The following is a 21,565-nucleotide window of genomic DNA, read 5'->3' as shown; positions in this document are numbered from 1 at the left end:
GCGTGGGGTTATCCACAGCCCGAGACTCCTCTGGCTAATGCTGTGTTCGGTCCTTGGGGAGGGCCTTTGTCTGCCCTCCCTGAGCTTTATTACAACACAGTAATTGAAGGAAAAAGTGAGGGGTCAGTAACTGTGACACTCAAGGGCAATTTCTGACCACAGTGCCCAGAAAGCCCCTGTCTGGGGAGAGGAGTTCTATGTGTGCTTGTCTTTAACTTCTTATGACATCGTCAAGAAGGGAGCTGTCTGGCCCTTCTGATTGTAGAGAGAATTCGAGCAGAAAGTTAAAGAGAGACTGACAGAGGGGAGGGATAGGGCTGGGCTAAGTTTCAGAAAATTCTTCATGGGAAAAGTCAACAGGCTATACCATGCACAGTCATGTGCAAGTCTGCTTGGAGACAGAGGAATGGACTTGGTGTCTTGAGACATTCCTCACTCTAAGTCTGAGGCCAGACTTAGAGGTGCAGGATAAGGGCCATAATGGCGATTACCGACCTCACCGGCACCAAGGCCACCACCCACATTGTGTCAAGTGCTCTCTACTCCCAACCCTTCCCCACAACATCTCCATGAAGCTGTGAGGGGCACCGATTGCATACTGCCAGCATCTTTCCTCTGATGACCAAGCCTGTTCCCCTTCCCCAGTGTTTGATTGAGGGTGATTTTGCAAACCCCAAGGGGAGAACTTGTGACCTTGCCTGGCCAGTCACAGTATTCCATCCCCTCCCTGCCACAGTGATCAATTTAGGGCTTGAGTCACGACACAAGACCAACAAATCAGAATCCTCACTGAGACGTTTCTGGTGTCATTTGCAGGGGTGCGGGGAAGCAGTTGCATCCTCTGGGTTGAGAGCATCAGGACTCTATGAGCTGCAGCTGCTTACAGCCATCCTGCAAAGCTGCATGAAAAAGGCCAACAAGCCAAGAGAAAGAAGGACGGGCAGCATGTGAGAGTCACATCAGCTGCTCCCAAAGCCAGACCCACCATGGGATTCTGCCGTTTCATGAGCCTCTCAGGCTTTAGCCAATGCAAGTTGGCTTTCTACAACCCCAAGTTGGGACTGTACTATTACTATCCCCATTACCCCATTTTATTTTCAGATGATATTGAGTAACTAGCCCAAAGTTACACTGTAAGTGGAGAGGTGGGATTCTGCTGCCTGCCAATTGGTCATGATAAAACTGGGTCCCAGCTGGGCCATCCACTTCCCACTCAACCTGGGGCAACTCGATACAATATAGTTTTCCAGCAGCTGAAAAGGAACGGCTCTACCCAGAAAGGGTCGATTTCTGCAAAGTTAGAAATCAGAGACAGATGTCACTCCCAACTTTTTGGAGCCCAGTGACTGTAGGAGAGAACGTAAACTCCACTGCATGAGAGTGAGGGCAGGATGGGGAAGGTAACTCCATCTCTTTCCCCAGATGGAAGCCTTGATTTGAAAATGACCCACTGCCCCAGGCACTGTCAAATCCAGACGGCTCCCTTTTAAATTTCCTACATCTGCAGCCATTAAAGAAGTTACCTCAAAATAAGCTAGAAGTTTATTAATCTGTTTTATGGAAGAGAGTCAGCCACTTCACATTATACCAAGATAGATTATGCAGGCAACTGAGAGATCCAGAAAACAGCTGCTAGACAAAATCAAAATAAATGGTAAACAGAATGCAATTCTTGATAGCTGAGGTTCTCCCAGATGCAGAGAACTATAAAGGGGCTATTAGAGGCAGCTGCCAATTACAAACTAATTCCAAGGGTTTTCAGAAAGTGAGGCTCTCCTTACACACTCGTGACTGGCAGATCATGTTTATTTAGGAGATGCACATTGCCTGGGAGCCAGAGCCACCCTGGTGCTATATGTGATTGTCACTCCCCTTTTTCTTTTTCCCTGAAGACAGCAGCATCCCTCCTCTCAGGTCTCCCTCACAGCCCTGCTGGAAGCCAGGCCAGCCTGGTCTGGACGGGAATACGTGAGTAAGCCATCGGGGGGTAATGCAACGTGACATTGGTGCCCACCCGAAAACTCAGCTTCTAATCACAGCACAATCACAGACATCTGGAATAGCTCGCAGATCACCCCATGCTCCTAAGAGATAGCTGACAAGGGCTGAATTATCCCGGCCACTTGCTCAGCTCACTCAAGTGTTCTTTCATGGCTGTAATTCAACATGATGGGATCAGTTAGAGAAAAGTACTGGTTTGAGCAGATGAATTCTGGCAGTCATAATCAGCACCAGCCCTCCGAGTGGACATGGGAGTGTCTTGGAGAGTGAGGTTGGCACCTTTTGCTGAAGCTTCAGAAAAAGCTGAAATTAAATTGCAGGTGTCTAGGGGGAGATATAAAAACAAGTGCACTGGAAAGCAGATGAAGCAGCAGCCAGCTCTCCTTCCCCAGGAAGCTAAGGTGAGTCCCAGGGCACAAGGACAACACAAAACTGCCCTGAAGGTGGAAGAGCTTCATCTAGCTGCAGAGGCGTATGTGTCCTTCCCAAAAGACATCCTACCAGTCTTGCAGTCCTGCCACAATCTCTGGTGCTACATCTCCTTCCAGGTTCCCCCGAGAGTCCTCACCACAATCTAACTTGGAAACGAAGCTCTCCTAGGAAGTTTTCTTCCAAGATCCTCCCTCAGATCTCTGGGCTTGGCAGTGGACATGTTAGTACAGAAGCCTCTGGATGTGATGAAGCAAGGACGACGAGTCATTAAAGCCATTGCCCCCATCAGAGAGAGGGTCAGTGCATCAGAGGGACATTGGTCCAAAGGAAGTCCTTGTTCTTACTAAAATTAGCATGGATAGGAAGGAAGAAGTGTCGTGTGCAAGGTGCTATCTGCTCTGCTCATGCCATGGGCTGCTGAGAGTCACGAGTTAGGAGGCTGGAAGTTAGAAATCCAGGTGTTGGCAGAGCATGCTCCCTCTGAAGGCTCTAGGGAAGAATCTTTCCTTGCTTCTTCCTGGCTTCTGGTGATTGCCAGCAATCCTTGGTGTTCTGGGCTTACAGACTCATCGCTCCAATCTCTGCCTGGATTATCACATGGCATCCTCCCTATGTGTCTGTGTTCAAACTTCTCTCTTATGATAAGGATAAAACACATTGGATTAGGGTCCACCCTAACCAGTATGATCTCATCTAAACTTGTCACACATTTGCCAAGACCCTACCTCTAAATAAGGTCACCTCTACCGGTCCTGGGTTAGGACTTCAACATAGCTTTTGCAAGGAAACCAATTCAACCCATAACACCAAGCCTCTATGAACAGGGACCACTTTCATCAACGCATCAACCGGGACTATCCAATGGATGTCCTCAGAACACTCTTTAAAAAATTTCTTTCTGGACCCAAAGTACTCAGTGCCTCACTCATATATCACTAGGCAGGATCAGAGTGAAAATAAAATGTACACAAAGCAAGTTGTAGCTTGCACTTAATTCAAGAAACAATTATCAAGCAACTACAGGCCCTGAGGTTGGGGCGTGAGGGATTTGGGGGTGGATGAGGGGAAGGTCACTGCCCTAACCTCTCAGATAAGGCAGGTCTAAGCTAAATGCTTCAAGAAAGAGAGTTGGCAGGGATGAGGGAGAAGAGGCATTGGACAATGATGAGGGACAAAGAGCATGCAGGCTGTAAGAACAGTGTGAGTAAGGTCAGAGGTGGGAAAGCTGGGTTATAGTCTGGGAACCACAATACCACTGGACCCATGGCTGGGATGAGTGCAGAGGGAACAAGGCAGACAGCAGGTCTAGGACACACAGTGCACTCACGTCACCCCACTATGAGTCAGCCTGGACTCTATTTCCACTGTTAATATTAACCCCTCAAACTTCTCACTTCACAGACTTTGTCATGTACTATGAAGTTGCAATTGGTCATCTAGTTGTAGCACTGAACCCTGGATGGGACTGATACTCCTGAGGGAGGTGTATATTAAAATAAAAAATAAAAAATAAAAAAACAGGAAAATATCTTAGGTTTTGTGGTCCAGAGTCTCTCCAACCTCTCCAGGATCTCTTGGGCTTGGTAAACTGAGCAAAAAATTTTCTCCTCTTTCGTTTCCAGGTCAAGTCAGAGCTAAAGAACCAACCTTAAATACTGGTGGCTAGACAATAAAATCTTATTTGTGTTTGTAAGAGTAATAATTTATTGAAATATTCACAGGGCCTCTATTATTTTCATACTCATACACTGCTCTCGAGGATGTTAACAGCCCCACTAACCAAGCCAGTAAATTTTCAGACACAAAAATACTTGTAACCAAACTGCAAGGTCCCACTCTTCCTCCCTGCCAGGTTATAAACACTGACATCAAGACACTGGGCTACTTCAGGAACTCTCAGAAACTCAACTTTGACAGAAACAAGCAAGAAAGACATCGGTTCGTAATAGGAAGAACAAAGTTTACATGATGTCAAGACAAATTTGCCAATACAAACTCAAAGCATATTCTCCCAGTCAGCCAGCTGTGAAAGCTCCTGCTTTGAGGAGCAAGGAAATATGGGTGAGGAGAGCACAGCCTGACCATGCCTTTGCTCATCCTCAGTATTCTAGGGATTTGGAGCCTGGAGTCCAATTAGACCTTTTTATGTCTTTGAGCAAAAATACACATGGTCCTCTCATACCCCCGTTTTACTATTTACATTTCTAGCACAAGGACAATAAGATTCCAAAACAGTTAAGATTTTATGTTACTCTTTAACACAAATTCATTCCAAACATTCACACTCAGGGGTACTGACATGAACAGAATATGAATAGAACAGTATTCAAAATAAAAGTTCATGCCAATTTCTCTCCTTGTGGGTATTTTTCTCCAATTTACATGGTCATCACGCTCATTGTGAACACAACTTTTAAGAAAAAACATGCCTCACTTGCCCCACCCAATTTCATTTAATTTTGATACCCAAACTATGTGATTTACCTCTGAATGCAATTCAGAGGACACTGAGTCCAAAACCAGAGACAATGGCAAATGGGAATGGAAGCCAGAAGTTCATCCTAGAGCCAGGTTAACCACATCCTTTGAGTCCATGGTTCCAGCACCACGGACAGCAGCAAATAACCTGTACAACCAATAGATAGCATGGAAAGTTCAGGTCTCTAAGCTCTAGAAACACATTTGAATAACATGGCCATTCTATGTCTTTTGTTGTTAAGAACTAATCAGGATGTTAGATTTATGAGTCAATATGAAATCTGCTCACTTTTTAAAGACTGCCACTCTTCAGAGACATTGCTGCAGAGAAGGATGTGGTTAAGGCCAAAATCAAAGGCCAGATCTTAGACCAAGAACTCACTTCAGTTTTGTACTTCATCCTCCCTTCCCTGCAATAAAGGGACTATTGGTGATAATTTCATAACTCACACAAAAGACATCCTCTTATTAGAGACTAGGTATTACCGCAAGCGAATAAGGGAAACTTCAATTTCCACTAAAAGGTTTCAGAAATTACCACCCATATATACTTACCTCAGAGACTAGAAAACAAATGTGCTAGAGGAACTCTAGTGAGGAAAATAGAACACAATGGAATTGTTTCAAAAGGGAGATTAATTGGTTAATTCTATTTCAGCTTAGCTAAAGCTGTAAAAATCTAATCAAAAATATTTTTTCACAGTGGCATCTTTTCCCATACATTGAAATGCCTCAAATCGGAAATCATTATTTTATTGTTGATGCTGTTTTTGTTGGGTGAAACTAAATGACATCAAACTTTGCTCAAAATGGGGCTTAATGTGAGAGACTGTACACATGCTCAGGAAGGAGCCAGTTCTCCAGACCCCACTTCTTGTACTTAAGGCAGAAGACATGTTCTCACAAGCAAACCTGGCTTTCACTTCTTGCAGTCCTTAGAAGCCAAGTGCCAGATGGTCAGCACCCAGAAAAGGCCACATGAAATTTGAGAACAGGCCACCCATAGTCTGAAGTTCATCTTAGCTTCAACAAAGTATTTCCAAGATATCAACACTGAGGATGAAATGGGTATGAATGCATTTTCCCTACCTTCTCTTCTTGTGACTTCGAAGCTTCTGGATTCCTGCAAGAAAATAAAGACTGTGATTTTGAAGAATAACTCATGTGCACAGATATCTGCAAACATCTCACCTCTTGTTAGCCGTTTATTCATGAACCATGTCATAAAAACATGACATTCATCAATGCTGGGTCTACTAAACTCTCTACTTATGTAGAGAGTTTATATATACAGATACGCACACACATCTGTAAATGTAAACAACTTGTTGCTTTGGAGGCTTAGAAAAAAAGAAAATATTGTTAACCATGCAGCTTGTAATGAGCAAAATCAATTCTCACAGTTTTCCTTATGCGGATTCTGGGTGGTGCCAAGTGTTAAGGAAGACCTCGTTCCAGAATGATGCCCCCACCCTCTACCTAGACTGCAGGTGTTCGTAGGGCCTGGAGTCAATGTGAGTAGACAAGGGCCAGAATTATCTGACCAGTAGCAGGTTCTGATTAGTGGTGCCATGATGAAGACCAGTATTGCTCCCATGTAGGTCACTGGTATGATCTGGTGATTGATTACACTCAACTTACTAATTTCCAAAGGATAGGATCTAACAGACAATATGGATAGCCAGTCCATGCCACTGATCAATTAAGCCCTCAGTTTTCTTTAATTTAATCTCATCTTCTTACTACATACAGGGCAATAATCAAAGTGTTTCAGAAGCTACATGGGTAAAACAGAGCACCTGCACTGAAGATATTCACAGTTGAACAGGAGGCTACAGAGCAAACACAAATTACTGAGAAATAAAAGGGTGATTTTTGCCTTGATAAATACCAGTCCATTCACAGTCAGGGGGGAATATAAGGAAAAGAGTTTTTTTAAAGAACTTTTCAAAATAGCCCTGAACAATGGGCAGGATTTCAGACAGGAATAAGGAAGGGAGGGTGCACCAGGAAGAGGGAATGGCTTAAGAAAAGATAGGGTACGAGAAGAGCACAGAGCACGCTTAGGGAGGAGGAAAAGGCCCAATGAGAAGTAACAGGGGGAAAAGATTGGAAACATTTATTTTAGTTTTATAACTAATAAAAAGTATCTACGATTCATCATAAATGACCAGTTGAGGATAAAAAGCCTAATATTGAGAGTGAGCTGAAAAATCTGTACTAGCAACTGAAGAAGAGATAAAACGCCAAACGTGGGCCAACCCTTCACCATCACAGCCAACAAGACCGTTCAGCACCTACAGTTTTTAAACAAATGACATTGCCTTTCCTACCTTAGCATCCTTGTCTAGCATCGTTTTGGGGTCAAGAGAAGGAGGCAATATTAGAGAGAAGACAGAGGAGGCATTGAGAAGTTTGTCCTCCCCAAATTACACTCTCTTACTGCCACCTCTGTAGCGAGTCAAAAGCCCGACTGGAGGCCAGTAGAAGATACATGTCATAGGCCAGCAGCCCATCAGCCTGGCACAATTAACCAAATGAGCTTCTGGAATGCTGGTTCCTGAAGGGTCACTCGCTGGCTCAGGGTTCAGAGGAGGGAGCATGGAGAGTGTTAAGTGCAGGGAGAGATATGAAAGCCATGAAGCACACCATGCACAAGGCAAATGCAATTCCTCCCACGCAGCTCCTCAGCTCCCTGCCTCAGGAAATAACGAGTGTTTGTGTAACAGGAACAATTCATAATCAAATTTTACAGCTCTAGAAAGAACTTTATGGAAGTTTGATTGCAACCGCATAAAATTTATAAATTAACTTAGAGAAAGCTAATATCTGTATAACATATCTTCTTATTTAACGACATGGTATTTTAAATAATTTGGGAATATATTTGCAATATATATGTATATGTGACAAAGCACTCATCTGGAATAGAGAAAATACTTTTGGCAAACACAAATACAAATAACCTAACTGAAAAATGAGCAAAAGACTCGAATAGGAACTTCCCAAGTTAAAAACACAATAAAATACTGCTATACATACACCCCGGGGGTTGGGGGGGGGGCACTGATAATACCAAATGTTTATGAAAATGTGGAGCAATTATAATTCTCACACTCTTAGAAGAAGGAGCACCAGCAGTACTCTCCTCACTGGTCTGAGCCTCAGGTTTACAGGGCTCCTTCCCCAGAGATGAGAGCTGCTTCCTGCAGTTACTGCTCTTGATTATCTCAGTGGTTCCTTTTGGGCTTTTTAACCCTTTAATATCTGTTTAGCCAATTCCCTATCTTAAATTCTATTAAAATAACTGCCATGATTTCTGTCTTTGTGACCCAACAATTCCTCTGCCAGGTAAATGTCTAACATGACTTCGTTCACATGAGCACCAAAACACATGTATGAGAATGCTGATCGCAGCATGATGGGTAATAGCCAAGGACGGGGAACAACCCAAATGTCCACTGACAGTAGAACGGATAAAGATTGGCATATCCATACAGCGTACAAGTGCGCAGTAATGCAGAACAGGCTCTGAAATGTGTAATAACTTGGATAAATCTTACAGATGTAATGTCGAGTGAGAGAAGGCAGATATGAAAGAATACAATTCATAGGGTTTTGTTTTTACAGATTTCAGAAACAAACAAAAGCAATATCTAGTGATAGACTGGCGATCACTTTTGGGAAAATAATGACCCGAGGAGCCACGAAAGTGGTTTTTGGGGTGCTGAGAATGTTCTAAATTATGATATTGCTGGTAGTTACATGTGTGTATTCACTTTGTAAAAATTCATTGAGTGCTACCCTGAAGATGTGTGCACTTTCCTATATATTTTATATGCTTCAGTATAAATTAAAAAATAAAATACCCAACAGTACATAAGAGAAGCTTGTTGAAGAGGGGGAATGGATCATACTCCCTAATTTACAGATGAGTAAGGTTCTACTGAGGGGAGAACCCTCAGTAGAACAGCTTGCTGAGTGTCTGTCACACGAATAGTAAATGGCCAAGTTGGGACTAGACTTAAGTCTCGGAAATCCTGCCACTACACTCTGCTGCCTCAAAGCTAATACTCAATGAATATTCATGAGACACATGACAGGGATTAAAAGTTGGGGCTCTGAAGTCGGATGGATCTGGACTGGATCTTGGCTCATTCCCGCCGGCTGTACCTCTGCCACCTTCACTGAGTGGTTCCACCTTCTTAAACCTCAGTTTGTTCATCTGTAAAATAAGGCAGTAATGGCATCTTCCACACAGAGTAGTTGTGATGGTTAAGGGAAATAATAAGCCTATAACATGCTGAGCACAGTGGTTGGCAAATAGCCATCCTCAAATGGTGGCTGTCATCAACACTATTGTTATTAATGAAGATAGCTAAGGGAGAGAAATAGCAAGATCATCTGCGGAAGGCAAATGAGTTCAATGGCTCCATCAAATATTGAGGCTAAAAATCTGTCATTCCAGTACCTGAAATTCAACCCCCCAAAATCTGTTACAGAACTATACAGGACAAAATTCACTGACATAAATGACACCAGGGCCCCAGGTGCATTGCCTAAGGAAAAAAATTATTTGTTGCAGAAGCTTCAAACCCAATGGCTATAAATGAGACTTAGCGCATGGGCATTATTTAATGACTAAATTTCTTTAACTAAAAATCTAATTTTATTATGGTATAAATCACACTTTCTTGAAGTAGGGAATTAATTTTAGATTTTTCATTCACTGTTCATAACCTTTCCATGAATTTGACAGCCAAATCATTTTAAATGTCATTTAACCAATACAATACAACAGCTTTATTCCTCATTGTGCTCTTCCTGAATCCATTATCTTCCACTATAATGTAGAAGAACTTAAGTAAAAAATTATCATTCCATAAAGCTGTATTTTACTGTGCAGTTGAACTGCATAATCTTTATTTTTGAATCAATATAATGTGAGTGCTGAGTAATATTTTTCATAATTCAAAAATCGATTACAGATTTTCAGCTACCAAAAAACAGTTTGAGAGTTGCTGAAAGAGTATGAATGAGGATCCTCAGATTCCATCCCTGCATCCCTCTCACTTCCGTTTTAGGTGTACTCCAAATTTTAGGCTGGGTGTGAGGCTCAGGAAAAAGTTGGTGGAGCCTGGCCACAGACCAGAATCACACGTCCTCATCCATGCATCCAGCCATCCTTGGTTGGAGGCTGTCTTAAGTCTGTACCTTCAAATTATACAAGATTCAGTGGCTTCTGGGAAAATGTTGGCTCAGTAGGTTAGAAAGAGAGGGGTTAAAAGCAACCACCATTAAAAAAAGAATGCCAGGAAAACAATAAGCTGAAAGGAGCTCAGTGTGGCCAGGTCTGTGTAGACAAAGCAGAGGTGAGCCTGGCACAGAAGGGGCACAACCTCCTGAGGTGGGCAGTTGCTGGCCTCAGCTCCTGCCAGTGTCCTGATGGTCAGCTCAGGACCACTGGTAACTCAGTCCAGCCTCAGAGAGGCATAGAATGCCCCTGCTTCAGAGCTCCCCAAGCCTCAAGTGCCTGAAGAAGCTACAAAGGAAGCCCATGTATTTGATTTATAAACCATTTGGTACAAGAGAGATGGAAGCTTTGCTTAACAGTACTAATCAATACTGACATTCTGACAACCAAATTCTAAGGTTTTCATAACTGAGATGCTCTTAAAACTAATGCTTCTTTAATAATCTTTCTTGCAATTTTTCATTCATTCATTTGAATTTTAAAAACTTGACTCTAACCACATTCATTTTTTGCTAGCAAGACACTATTCTACAATTAAAACCTTCACTTGGACTGACAGGATACAGCTAAATAGAGCAATGCCTTATTTGGCATGTATTCCATTACTGGCTCCCATTTACTAAGCACACACCAAGCATTTTGGACACTTTATCTCATTCGTATCATTCAGGTAAAGGCAGAAGGAAAATCTTCCTGTTGTTAGATTTTGCAGCACATCATGTCTGAGCCTTCAAAGCCAGATGAAGAGATGGTTAGGGGATTAACCCTACACTCAAGGGCTAGTTTGAGAGCCAAGTGAATAATCCTGCTATTAACGGGATGTTCAGGGGAGGTCGGGGAGAGGGCTCTGCTTCCTCCTATCACATGGAGCCGGTGGCAAGTGCTCAAGGAAAATACCAACAAAGAGGTGCTGGCTCTTGAGAAATGCCACCTAGTCAAGAAGTCAGAGAGGACAGCCTGAGTCCTCTGGGGTAGAGAAGAGTGTCCTCTCTGGTAGATTAGCTTAATGCCTTAAAGGCATGTTGAAGGCAGGAGAGGCACAGGCATGACTAAAACTCAAGATGCTTAGGCAGCTAAGGAAGTTGGGCACAGCAGGTCACTTCCGCCTTCCAGCCAGCCCCTCCCATGACCTGCCCAATCAGGGGAGGCCTTGCTGCTTTTCTTTGGGGGACCAAGGGTGGTTAGGGGATTAGGCAAAGGAAAGGGTGCCAGGCAAAGGAAGTAACCTTCTCCAACACTTTGGAGCTGAAACATGGCTGATACGGGAGCAAGATCTGTGTCCCTTCTATTTCCTGTCCAATAAGAAATGGATCAGTGTAACTGATGTTTACAGAGGACCCGAGAGTTTAAGGTAAGGTTTATCAAGACAAAAGGAAGAGACTGCGTATGGATGATTTTGAAAAAATTTCAGTGATCACTTTACAATTGAGGTGTAAGTCATCTGTTTAAAAAAAAAATCAGTTATGAACCTACCAATAGCCTCCCTGAGGTACACGTCGATTTTATTAGGTCTCTGAGGGGTACTGCGAAATAAGCCCCTCACAGCTTCCAGGTCTGAAGGACCCAACTTTATCAGTAAGTGCTCCACCAGCTGCAGCCCTGAGGGAGCCACCCAGACACCCCCACTCCAGTTTCCTCCCTGTAAAATGGGCAGACCAGACGGCCGGGCCAGGGCACATCGGAAACATGGACGTGGTCCCACAAGAAATACTGCCTAGTGCTTTCTAACAGGGGGCAGAGGGTGGCCAAGCTAGAGAAATCTGTGCTACTCTAAAGAAAAAAGATACTAATAGTGATTACAAGAAACCAGATAGGAAAGAGAGTATGAGGATATTTGTCAGGCCTTCAGAAATTAAGATAATTCGGATGTTAATTTTCTTTTTTTAAAAGTAAAGAATGAATAGAATATTGAGATTTTAAATTCTAAATATTACTTAAAGCTATATGTGAAGGTTATGTTTTTGCAACTTAAAAAGTTGGCTCTGAATTTAAGGCAGCCTTCTGTGGCAAATCTACCAAAGCAACAATATAATAAACATTAAAATGACACTTGATGGAACAAACGTCGGTGACCAACTGATCCCTCTACCTCGTTAAACGCAATTGCCTGCACCTAGCCAGATTAAGAGACCCAGAAGAAAAGAGGGCACTTTCCAGTTTTCTCTCTCTGACAACCCAACAAATTAAAAACTAATTAACTTAAAGCTATATGTGAAGGTTATGTTTTTGCAACTTAAAAAGTTGGCTCTGAATTTAAGGCAGCCTTCTGTGGCACATCTACCAAAGCAACGATATAATAAACATTAAAATGACACTTGATGGAATAAACCTCGGTGACCAACGGATCCCTCTACCTCGTTAAACGCAATTGCCTGCCCATAGCCAGATTAAGAGACCAGGAAGAAAAGAGGACACTTTCCAGTTTTATCTCTCTGACAACCCAACAAATTAAAAACTAATTAACTTTCTGATTTGGAAAGTAACCCACATCTCTGCCTCAGAATAAGCAATCAGGGTGTGCCAGACCCTCCTGACAGTGGCTCGGGCTCTAACTTGGCACCTAGGGACCACTGCACTAACAGTCACCTCCCGCGACAAAGCGGGGCTCGCCCAGCACACTGCGTGCCCAGCTGCTTAACCAAACAAGTGAGGGTCACACTGGATTGTCATTACTAGAGTAGCGTCTGTCTCTCCGACAACAGTCCACACCTCATTCATCTCTTACCCCAGCAGAAGCCCTGGCAGGTTATAAGTCCTAATTAGAGGTCCTAAACAAATTTATTGCAATAATGCAATTGGATTATTCTGTGATCTCCTGGCAAGAGGACAGGGTGAATGAGGTTCTCCTCGAGGGTCCTGGAACACACCGACTGTCACTGAAGCCTGACTTCCTGTACTTTTCCTTTTTTAGGTAAGTTTTCACCAAACAGGGACGCCTTATGATGGCTTCTTCATTCCGGGAAGCCTCATGTCCCTAGTTGTCCGGCCAAATAAGCATCTCCCCTGCGCTGGCTTGTTCCAGCAGACCACATGCCCTAAGAAAATTGAGACCATCTTGTGGGTGTTGGGGGAGGACAGATGGCCCCTAGGAAGAAAGCGGATAGTTTTACTTTTTAATTATTCATTATACCTTCCTGTATACTAGAGACAATGTAACACAGCATCGACGTGCTTAACATGATATTTGAACCTGCTGCTTTTTTTCTTCCTGCCAGCTGTAAGCCCAAGATGAGATTTAGGACAACCTGTGTCTAGAAAATTACAAGACAAAAAAGGAAGAAAGGCTGCCTTCCAGCACAGTCTTTGTGTCTGAGTGTATTTTTCAATCTTGTTTTTGTGCACGGAATGGGCGGGGGTTACAGATACAGATGATGTATCCTAAAGATGCAGTTCCAGAGTCTCCTTGGAAAAGGGGAAGTGAGGAGGGGAAGAGGGAGCTTAGACAGCAGGCCAGGGTGGGGTGGGGCAGTGTCTGATAGGAATAAAGCAGAACTACCTAAAGTGGCCAATGTCTAAGGACAGGCATGCATTCTTCCCCCAAGAGGGACATGTGGAAACCCCTTAATCCAAGCTTCCCAGCCAGAATCTCTCCTCTTGCCCAGAAACATGTCCCTCCCCTCCAATCCTCCTGCTGGGTCAGCGGCCCCTCTGCTCTCCAGGTGCCTCGGCCTCCTGGACATGTCCTCAGCCTCCTCTTCATTTCCTCTTTTATAATTTCCAGCCTGGGGGGCGAGGAGAGGGGCTGGCTTTGCGGATGCATTTTTGTCAGGCCTTATTCTGCTATGTGCACCTACTTGATAATCCACAAGACACTCAGCATCTCACCCGGGGCTCTCAGCAGAGCTCCTGATTGGTCTCTTGAACATTCATTTGTTCGTCCCTTCACGTCTTCATGTATTAGTTCATTCAATAAGTATTTACTACCCTGGGGATACAGAAGTACCAAGACAACCACAGCTTCTGTCCCCAGGAGGCTTTTGATCTCATATGGGAGACAACAAACAAGCAAATGAAACTTACGGAACATGCATAGTAAGAAGTGCCTTGGTCAAAAATAAAATAGGGAAGGGGGACAGAATGACAGTGGGAAAGGGTTTCCTACTTCAGGTAAGGTGGTACGGAGGGCCCCTCCAGAGACCTGTCCCCTTGGAGCGTGACCTTGTCCTGCTCAGTTGCCCCTAAAGCCCCCCTCTCCACCGTGTGGCACCAGCAGTGAGAGCTGGCAGTGGAAGCAGCTGTGGCCCCAGAAATGGCAGTGGGCATCGCCATGGCAGCAACCCTCGCCACACCCGGCTCGTTCGATCTTCACAGCCCCGTGGGAACCGCTGACACCTACTTACCCCCACAAACCGTCGCCACCCTGCTTTCCACTCAGTACTTGGTAATTTTTGGTTGTTGTCTGAATAAGTAACTGGCCTGGACTCCCACAGGCATCTGCTTTTGTACAGGGAAATAAATCCCCAAACACTTTAATTAGAAGGCACTTCCATTATACCACCATAAAATTTATATTAAAAATGGAACTTAAAGTAGTTTAAATTAAGTGAGTTATATATAATTTAAAAGCCTTTAAGGCACAATAAAGCTCTTTTTCAATTTTCTTTTATAACGGAGTCAAAAAAGGAGAAAGGTACCCAATGGCTAGCATAGGTGGGTTGCTACTCACTGAGAGTCCCAGGTAAAACCAAGTTTTTTCCCTGTCCTTCCCCTGCTCCTTAGAGAGAAAGATCCATGAACTTCAGTTTGCTCAGCTGTAAGACAAGATTCAGGGCAGTGCCTCTGAGATGGTTGCTGAGAATGGGGGAAGGAGTGTGCGAAGAACACTAAATCTCACTCCTCACTGGAGAAACGCCTGCCCTCAGGGCCCAGGCCAGCCTGAGTCACCCACCCCTACCAGAGGGGCCTTGGGCTTGGGGCAAAGCACATGGAAGCTGTGTCCCCAACAGCCTGAATCTTATCTCCCCCTGAAGGGCAGTTGCTGAGAAGGACAACAGTGAGGGAAGCGAGGGTTTGGTCAGCACTGCTTCCCTAGGCTAAGCCAGGGCTTCCCAAACAGGAATCTTTTAAACAAGTCAGAGCCCAAGCCATGCCCCAGACCAGTTCAATCACAATCTCTAGGGCTGAGACACAGGCATCAGTATTTTTTTTGAAGCTGTCAGGTAATTCGACATGAGGACACATTGGGGAACCACTGAGCAAACCAAATATCACATAACCTCTCTCCCCCCAAACTAGGTTCTCACTCCACACATCACTGCCACTTACTATGGTGCTGAGTAGCCTCTGATCAGCCACCATGGCTTACGTAGGTGCTGGCAGGGCTCAGCCAGGAGCTACTTGGTGTCTCAAGCATAGAAACTGCGCACAAGGGGACCAGGTTCTATTTCTTGGCCAGGACTGGTGAAGATGGGGGCGGTGGGGCAGGGTGCTCAGGCAGGACCGTGTTATCTTTCTACAGAGACTGATGCCATCTCAGCAGCCACTGGGTGCAGGTAAGAAGGGCAGGCTCAGCACCCAGAACTGAGACAGGGCAGGGGCAAGGCTCCATTAGTGATGGGAGAATGGAGCGCTGGCTCTGTGCAGCCAGGAAGGTGCTCATCCGGGCCCCTGGCACACTGGGTCACCGGCTGCAAGGTGTTCACCTCTAGGAGCTTCAGTTTCCTCAGCTCTAAGGTGGGATTCAGGGTAGTGTCTATGAGACTTTGGGGACAACTGACAGAGAAGATGTGCAAAGAACATCCAGTGTTTAATGATCACTGGAGCTTACCAGTTTCCACCCACAGACAGCATCTTGGGGACTGTCATTTATCACTTTGCCCTCAGCATGGGGCACAGTGCCCTGAATGGAAGGGGTGCTCATCAATGTTTCAGGGCCCCTGGAGTGAGGGCGGGGCCGGAGTTCTGCTGTGGCCAGTGGGCAATGAGAGAGAGAGACAGGGCAGGGGCAAGGCTCCATTAGTTGATACAGTGTGAACCGTGAAGCATCAACTCCCGGCCAGAGCTGTCCCTTCATGCCGCTTCTCTGCATGCTCCAGGCTGTCATCGGTGACTCTCTCTCACCCTTCGGGGCTGCCCATAGGCCCACTGGCTCCAGCACACTTATACGCTGGGATTCCTTCCCCTCGGGGTTCTGCAGAGCGGGCACTTCGCACATGCTGCTCTGCCCACGGAGCTGCCCTTCCTTCCTCTCCCATGGGCAGCCCTGACCACTCACCAGCCCTGGCCATTCCGTGGGGTGTGGGCTGCAACCTCCTGGTGTGCTCACCTACCTGGAAAAGGTAGGCGTATCTCAGAAAAAGCCACTGTCCACTACCACAGCATCGTCAAACTTTGTGCCCATGAGCCTGGGGCTGCCCGACCACTCCTAACTCTGGAGAGGAGAAGCCCTGCTCCCTGACAGCCCCTCCACAGTGGGAGCAGACAGGGCTTGCCTCTGGCTATAACCATCACTGACCATCTTGCTTTCTTCCAGGGGCTGGTGGAATTGTGAGCAAACACCAACACTTCCCACTGGACAACTTGACCCTCCAAAAACCTTTGTCTGACAGAAACCACCCTGATCACCAATGCTGGGAATCGGGCCTCCTTCCTGAGATCAAGGTCCCAGAGCCACTCTCCTTAACTCTTCGGAACTCCCCAAGGCCAGTTCTTCGAAGCACAGACAGAGACTAGCCCACATCATCATGCTTTGGCCTCCACCCAGAACCCAGACACCCACCTTCCCACATGCTCAGTCACAGCTGTGGGCCTGGCCAGACCATGCCCTTCATGAGAGTAGATGCTCAGAGACCCATAAGACAGTGTCTGCAAAGTCCCCACCATATCCCCTTGAAGAACTGGAATGAAATAGAATGAATAAAAGGGTGTTAATTCTCATGAGAGCGAAGCCCGCCCTGCAGTCCCTTCCCCATGGTGGGAGGAGATAAAAGAGAGGTGTGTGTGTTGGTGAGCCCAGTGTGACAGGGGTGGTTATGCTATGCCACTCCCCACAGGGAAGGTCAGGAGGTGGCCTCAAGCCCTGCTGCCCTTTGAGAAGTGGGGAGGCCTTACCTGATTCAATAGGGTCTGCTTTAGCCTTCAAAGCTCAGTGTCATTAAGTGTCCTTTTCTTAGCCTCAAAATATGAGGGGGAGGCAGTAAAAGCACAGTGTGGTGGCCAGGAGCACAAGAGGGACAGTAATAATGCCGGGTGCAAGCCCCAACTTCGCCACGGGAGACCTCGACCAGCTCACCTGACATCTTGAAGTCTCGGTTTCCACACATGTAAAATCAGCAAGTTAATGTATCTCATAGAATCGTTATGAGAATCAATGAAGTAATCCACTTAAAGCTTTGTTTATTGATGTTATATCATCATTCATAGCTATGGAATTCAAAGAATTCTATATCGGGAATCAGAATTTCTACCAGAATATCTGGTAGGAATATCTCCTCTTTATTCCTATAAGGTAAGGATGAGAAGCATCATTCAGATTCCCAGCCCTGAGCTCCAGGGTCTGCCCTCCCCTGGTATCCCCACCCTTGAGGAATCCCTGGTTCCCTAACACTCCCTAACTCTTGGGTGAGCGTAAATAGACATCATAGCAAAAACCAAGTTTCTAATGCAACAAGACTCTGCACCTGGCTGGGAGCAAAGCTCAGTCCCATAACTGTGGGAGCACCTATCACATCTTGTCTTCCATGATGACTGGCCTAATTAGCTCACAACAGCTCAAGTGCGATGCTGCTCACAGAGTCCACCGGGTGGCAGACCCTCGAAGAAGAGACATCTGGTAAAGCCATGACTCACCTCCCATGTAGCCCTTTCTTTCTTTCCAAGAACAATTCCAGCTAATCCTCAAAGCAGCTGCACTGAGCTTCCTGCAGCCACAGGATACGTGACTCTGGAGTCACAGAGCCATGTCCAAACCCCGAAATCTCTTCCCCTTTAGTCAATTTGGTGTGCAGAGTGCAGACACAAGCCCTGGGTGCCAGGACACTGGCACTAGGGAGGCAGGAGGGTCAGGGTGATGACCTGTGAGATGTGTCGGCCCCCGGAGGTCAAGTGCACTTTACAGCCTGCCTGTCTTTGGAAGGCTTAAGCTAGCCTTCTAAGCTGCCCAGATGCAGATGGGCCAGGTTAGTGTAGGGAGGATCCCAGTGAGACAGGTAGAGGAAGGTGGGCAGGCAAAGCAGAAGAGCAAAGATTTAAGACTACGTAGGCAGGCCCTCCTACCCCAACTCCAGCTCTGAGGATCAGAAAGCTTAACGCCATAAAATGGGAGCACTTCTAAAAAACAGCTCACGGTGCTCGGAGTGCTCTCTGGGAGGTTAGGGGCGGGCTCCTCCATCTCAGCAGCCCCCTCCCCCCACATGAACCTGCTCCCCTCTCCTTCACTACAGCTGCACCCAGAGGCTCCAGAGGCTCTGCTCAGAACCCCTGAATGTCACCTCTCATATGGGGACCTGTCGCTTGTAGATGGATCAGGGCAGATGCTTCTCCAATGTAGCAATTCCAGTGCAGGGCCCAGAAACTGGAGCTTCACATGGTGGCACAGGGCTGCTGTCACATGGTGAAGGCCATGGCATGGGATTTACAGTGTTGTGGAAAGGCCATTCTCCAGAGGAGAGGTGGGAGACGGTGCAGATGGGAAGAAGGGAGGCGAGGGGCGGGTTGCCTGATGATCCAGTGCCCTGAGCCTGCCAGGCAGCCAGCAGTTGGCTCCAGGGGATCCCTGGGGCCCAGGATAATTCTTCTTTGTACACAAGCTTACTGGGAGGTGATTCTGCTCCTGGCCACCAAAGCGTCCCAGATGAATCACTTCGCCAGTGGGTCCGGATACCCACCCCGCCAGTCTCTTCTCTCTTCCCTCCCCACCAGATAGGGTCCTATTCCAGCCCACACCTATACTTGGAGGGTTCCTTTTCTTTAAACTTCTAAATACTGTGCCCACATATCTTAGCCATCCTCTCCAAGGCCCTCCCCCTCCCAAGGTCCTCCCCAATCTCATCTCCCACCCAGCACCTCTCTGTTCTAAACCCTCGCACCACCCATGGTTTGGCCCCCACTGCTAACTGTTCATACTATATTTATCGCTCACCATGTGTGAGTGTATAGATGATTTCTTAAAGCTCTGTTTGTGATTATTCTTTCTCCTTTCTCGTGATCCTATGGTGAGACAGCCCATGCGCAGGAACCTCCTGTAGGATGCAGCTCATGACCATCTTTTCTTGTATCACAAGAACAGTTGTTTTGAATGAGATTAGGTTTAAATTTTATTATACATTTTCATCTAGAATGTATAATGAATCACAGATAATTTTGTTCTAGTCATCATGGCCCTACAAGTGGTTTCATTCCTAAAAATTACCAAGCCACCTGGGAACAATCAGTTAGACAAGGATGGGCACCAAGTTCAAGATGGGACTCTAAAGCAAGACTTCCGGTATGACCGTGGGGCGGTAATGTCACATGTTGCAGCATCCTAAGCAAAATGAGACAGTCAGAGAAATGAGCAGCCATCCGCTCCCCACCACTAGCGCAAGTCCTCCGAGTGGGACCTAGGAGGCTCTGAGGCAACAAGGGCAGGGCCACATCAGGTAGGACCCCCTTTGGAGAGGGCCCAGATGGACACGGGCCCTGCTCTGGTGGACCAGCTCTGGAAAGGAGGCAGGGGCTCCGGCTGAAACTCTGAACCCTGGATGCCATGGTGCTACTGCAGTCAAGCACTATGTCAGCCTAAAGGGGTGACACTCTGACACTCCAGCTTCTTCCAGCCCCCAACCCATCCTCTGAGGGCTCCAGAACGGCTGAGTCACAGGCCAGAATGAGCCTGTGACATTAGATCTGCCAGCGCCCACATCCCCTCTGGGAAGGAGAACGTCTAGATGGCGAGGACAGCATCCTGCTCTGAGATCAAGGGAGGAAGAATGGGACCAGGGAAGGTAGGAGCTGCTTTCTTCTTTATTACTCAATAAATGTACTGAATTGCCTTCAGGCTAACGCTGAGAGCTTAATCACCATACACAGGTTAAAAAAGATCAACCATAGAAGAGATATTCCATCTGCTAACTCAGACTCCATTCAGCCACAGCCCCTCCCAGTCCCCCAATTCCACTCCCATGCCCCACTGGTCCTCAAGCCCCAGGAATGGAATCACAAATCCTATTTCTCTTCAAAGGATAGGGCCAAGCACACAGCTGGGTGTTCAATGGATACTTGTTGATGACTAAGATTTAAGACTGCCAGACGTTTCCTGTTGGCCCAGACAGCCCAGGGCCCAGAGACCCACGCTAGGTAGGTACACAATGCCCTGAGAAGGTCAAGTGAGAAGTTCTGCTTTGGGACACAAAGACATACTGCTAAGCTATATTGCCAGGGGAAGAACACCCAAGCATGAAGCAGAGAATCCCATTCTTCACAGCCAAATGCTAAAGTGAAAACAACAGCATATGTAACAACCAGACAGAAGAGAGTGGAGGAGGAAGAAGAGGAAGGCTGGGGCATTTTTTAGAAGCACTGTAATTAGAGCTTCCACTGGCAGTCCTCTCCCGTTCGACGGCTCCCAGCGTGCCCACATGAAAGTCTATTTTCCTGGGATGGACACACAGAATGTGGCATCGGCAGAACCACAGACACCTGAGGTCTTTGCAACAGAGAAAGTTTTCTGAGCATGTTTTTAAATGCAAGGCTAGAAAGGGAAATACATAGGGGAAAAGTTCTATTTTCTTTATTTGGAGAACAAGCTTTAAAAGACAGAATAGCTTAATCAAGCTTTGAATCCAATAGTCGTAGGATGAGTGTCGAGAAAAGCCGTTGGAAGTCTTACACCTATTTAATGACATCTCCGAAGAGAATGCCTATTCCCACCACCCTCAATACCTTCCTTCCTTTGTAGGGACCATTGGTAGCCGCTCTCCCCAGAGTCACTGACTTTTTCTGCTGACTGAAAAGTCTCAGCAGAAATGGAGCATCCTGCATTTGTCTGAGTTTACGTTTCACTCCGGGTTCTCATTGTTAGCAAGGCTCTGGTGTGCCTACCACAGTGATGCTGGCCTCTTCACAGAAGGGACAGCCTGGGCCAGACAGACCCCAAGGACCACTCTAGGAAGGGACAGTGACTGAGTCAGGGACTCTGCCACCTCCCACACACGCAGCCCACAGGAATCTCTGAAGTTTCTACTGATTCAGTAAGAATGCTGGAAAAATGTGAAACTATGACAAGATTCTACAAGTGAAAACCTAAGTGAGTCAGGTGACTCGCTCCTGGGATTTCTCCTGTAAAATGTCCTAGAAACTCAAGTCACCTTGTCCAAATTCCTGCATGATGCCAAAATGAATAATAAAAGATCACCAACTCATTCACTCACTTGACAAACATCTGAACATCCTACTTTGTACTACGCTCTCCTGGACACTGGG

General features: G+C 46.1%; 1 protein-coding gene across 1 annotated transcript in view; it reads right to left on the bottom strand.

Annotated features, from left to right (window-relative positions):
• The window catches only part of FSTL4 (follistatin like 4), a 353,779-nt gene that overhangs the window by 323,189 nt on the left and 9,025 nt on the right, over positions 1–21,565 (bottom strand). The window contains exon 2 of the mRNA XM_006923138.1: positions 6,001–6,034. Coding sequence (XP_006923200.1) covers positions 6,001–6,034 — 34 coding nt within the window. The remainder of the gene's footprint in view (positions 1–6,000; positions 6,035–21,565) is intronic.

Source organism: Pteropus alecto, unplaced genomic scaffold, assembly GCF_000325575.1.
Source record: "Pteropus alecto unplaced genomic scaffold, ASM32557v1 scaffold78, whole genome shotgun sequence".
NCBI lineage: Eukaryota > Metazoa > Chordata > Mammalia > Chiroptera > Pteropodidae > Pteropus > Pteropus alecto.
This window is presented reverse-complemented; position numbering and strand designations above follow the sequence as displayed.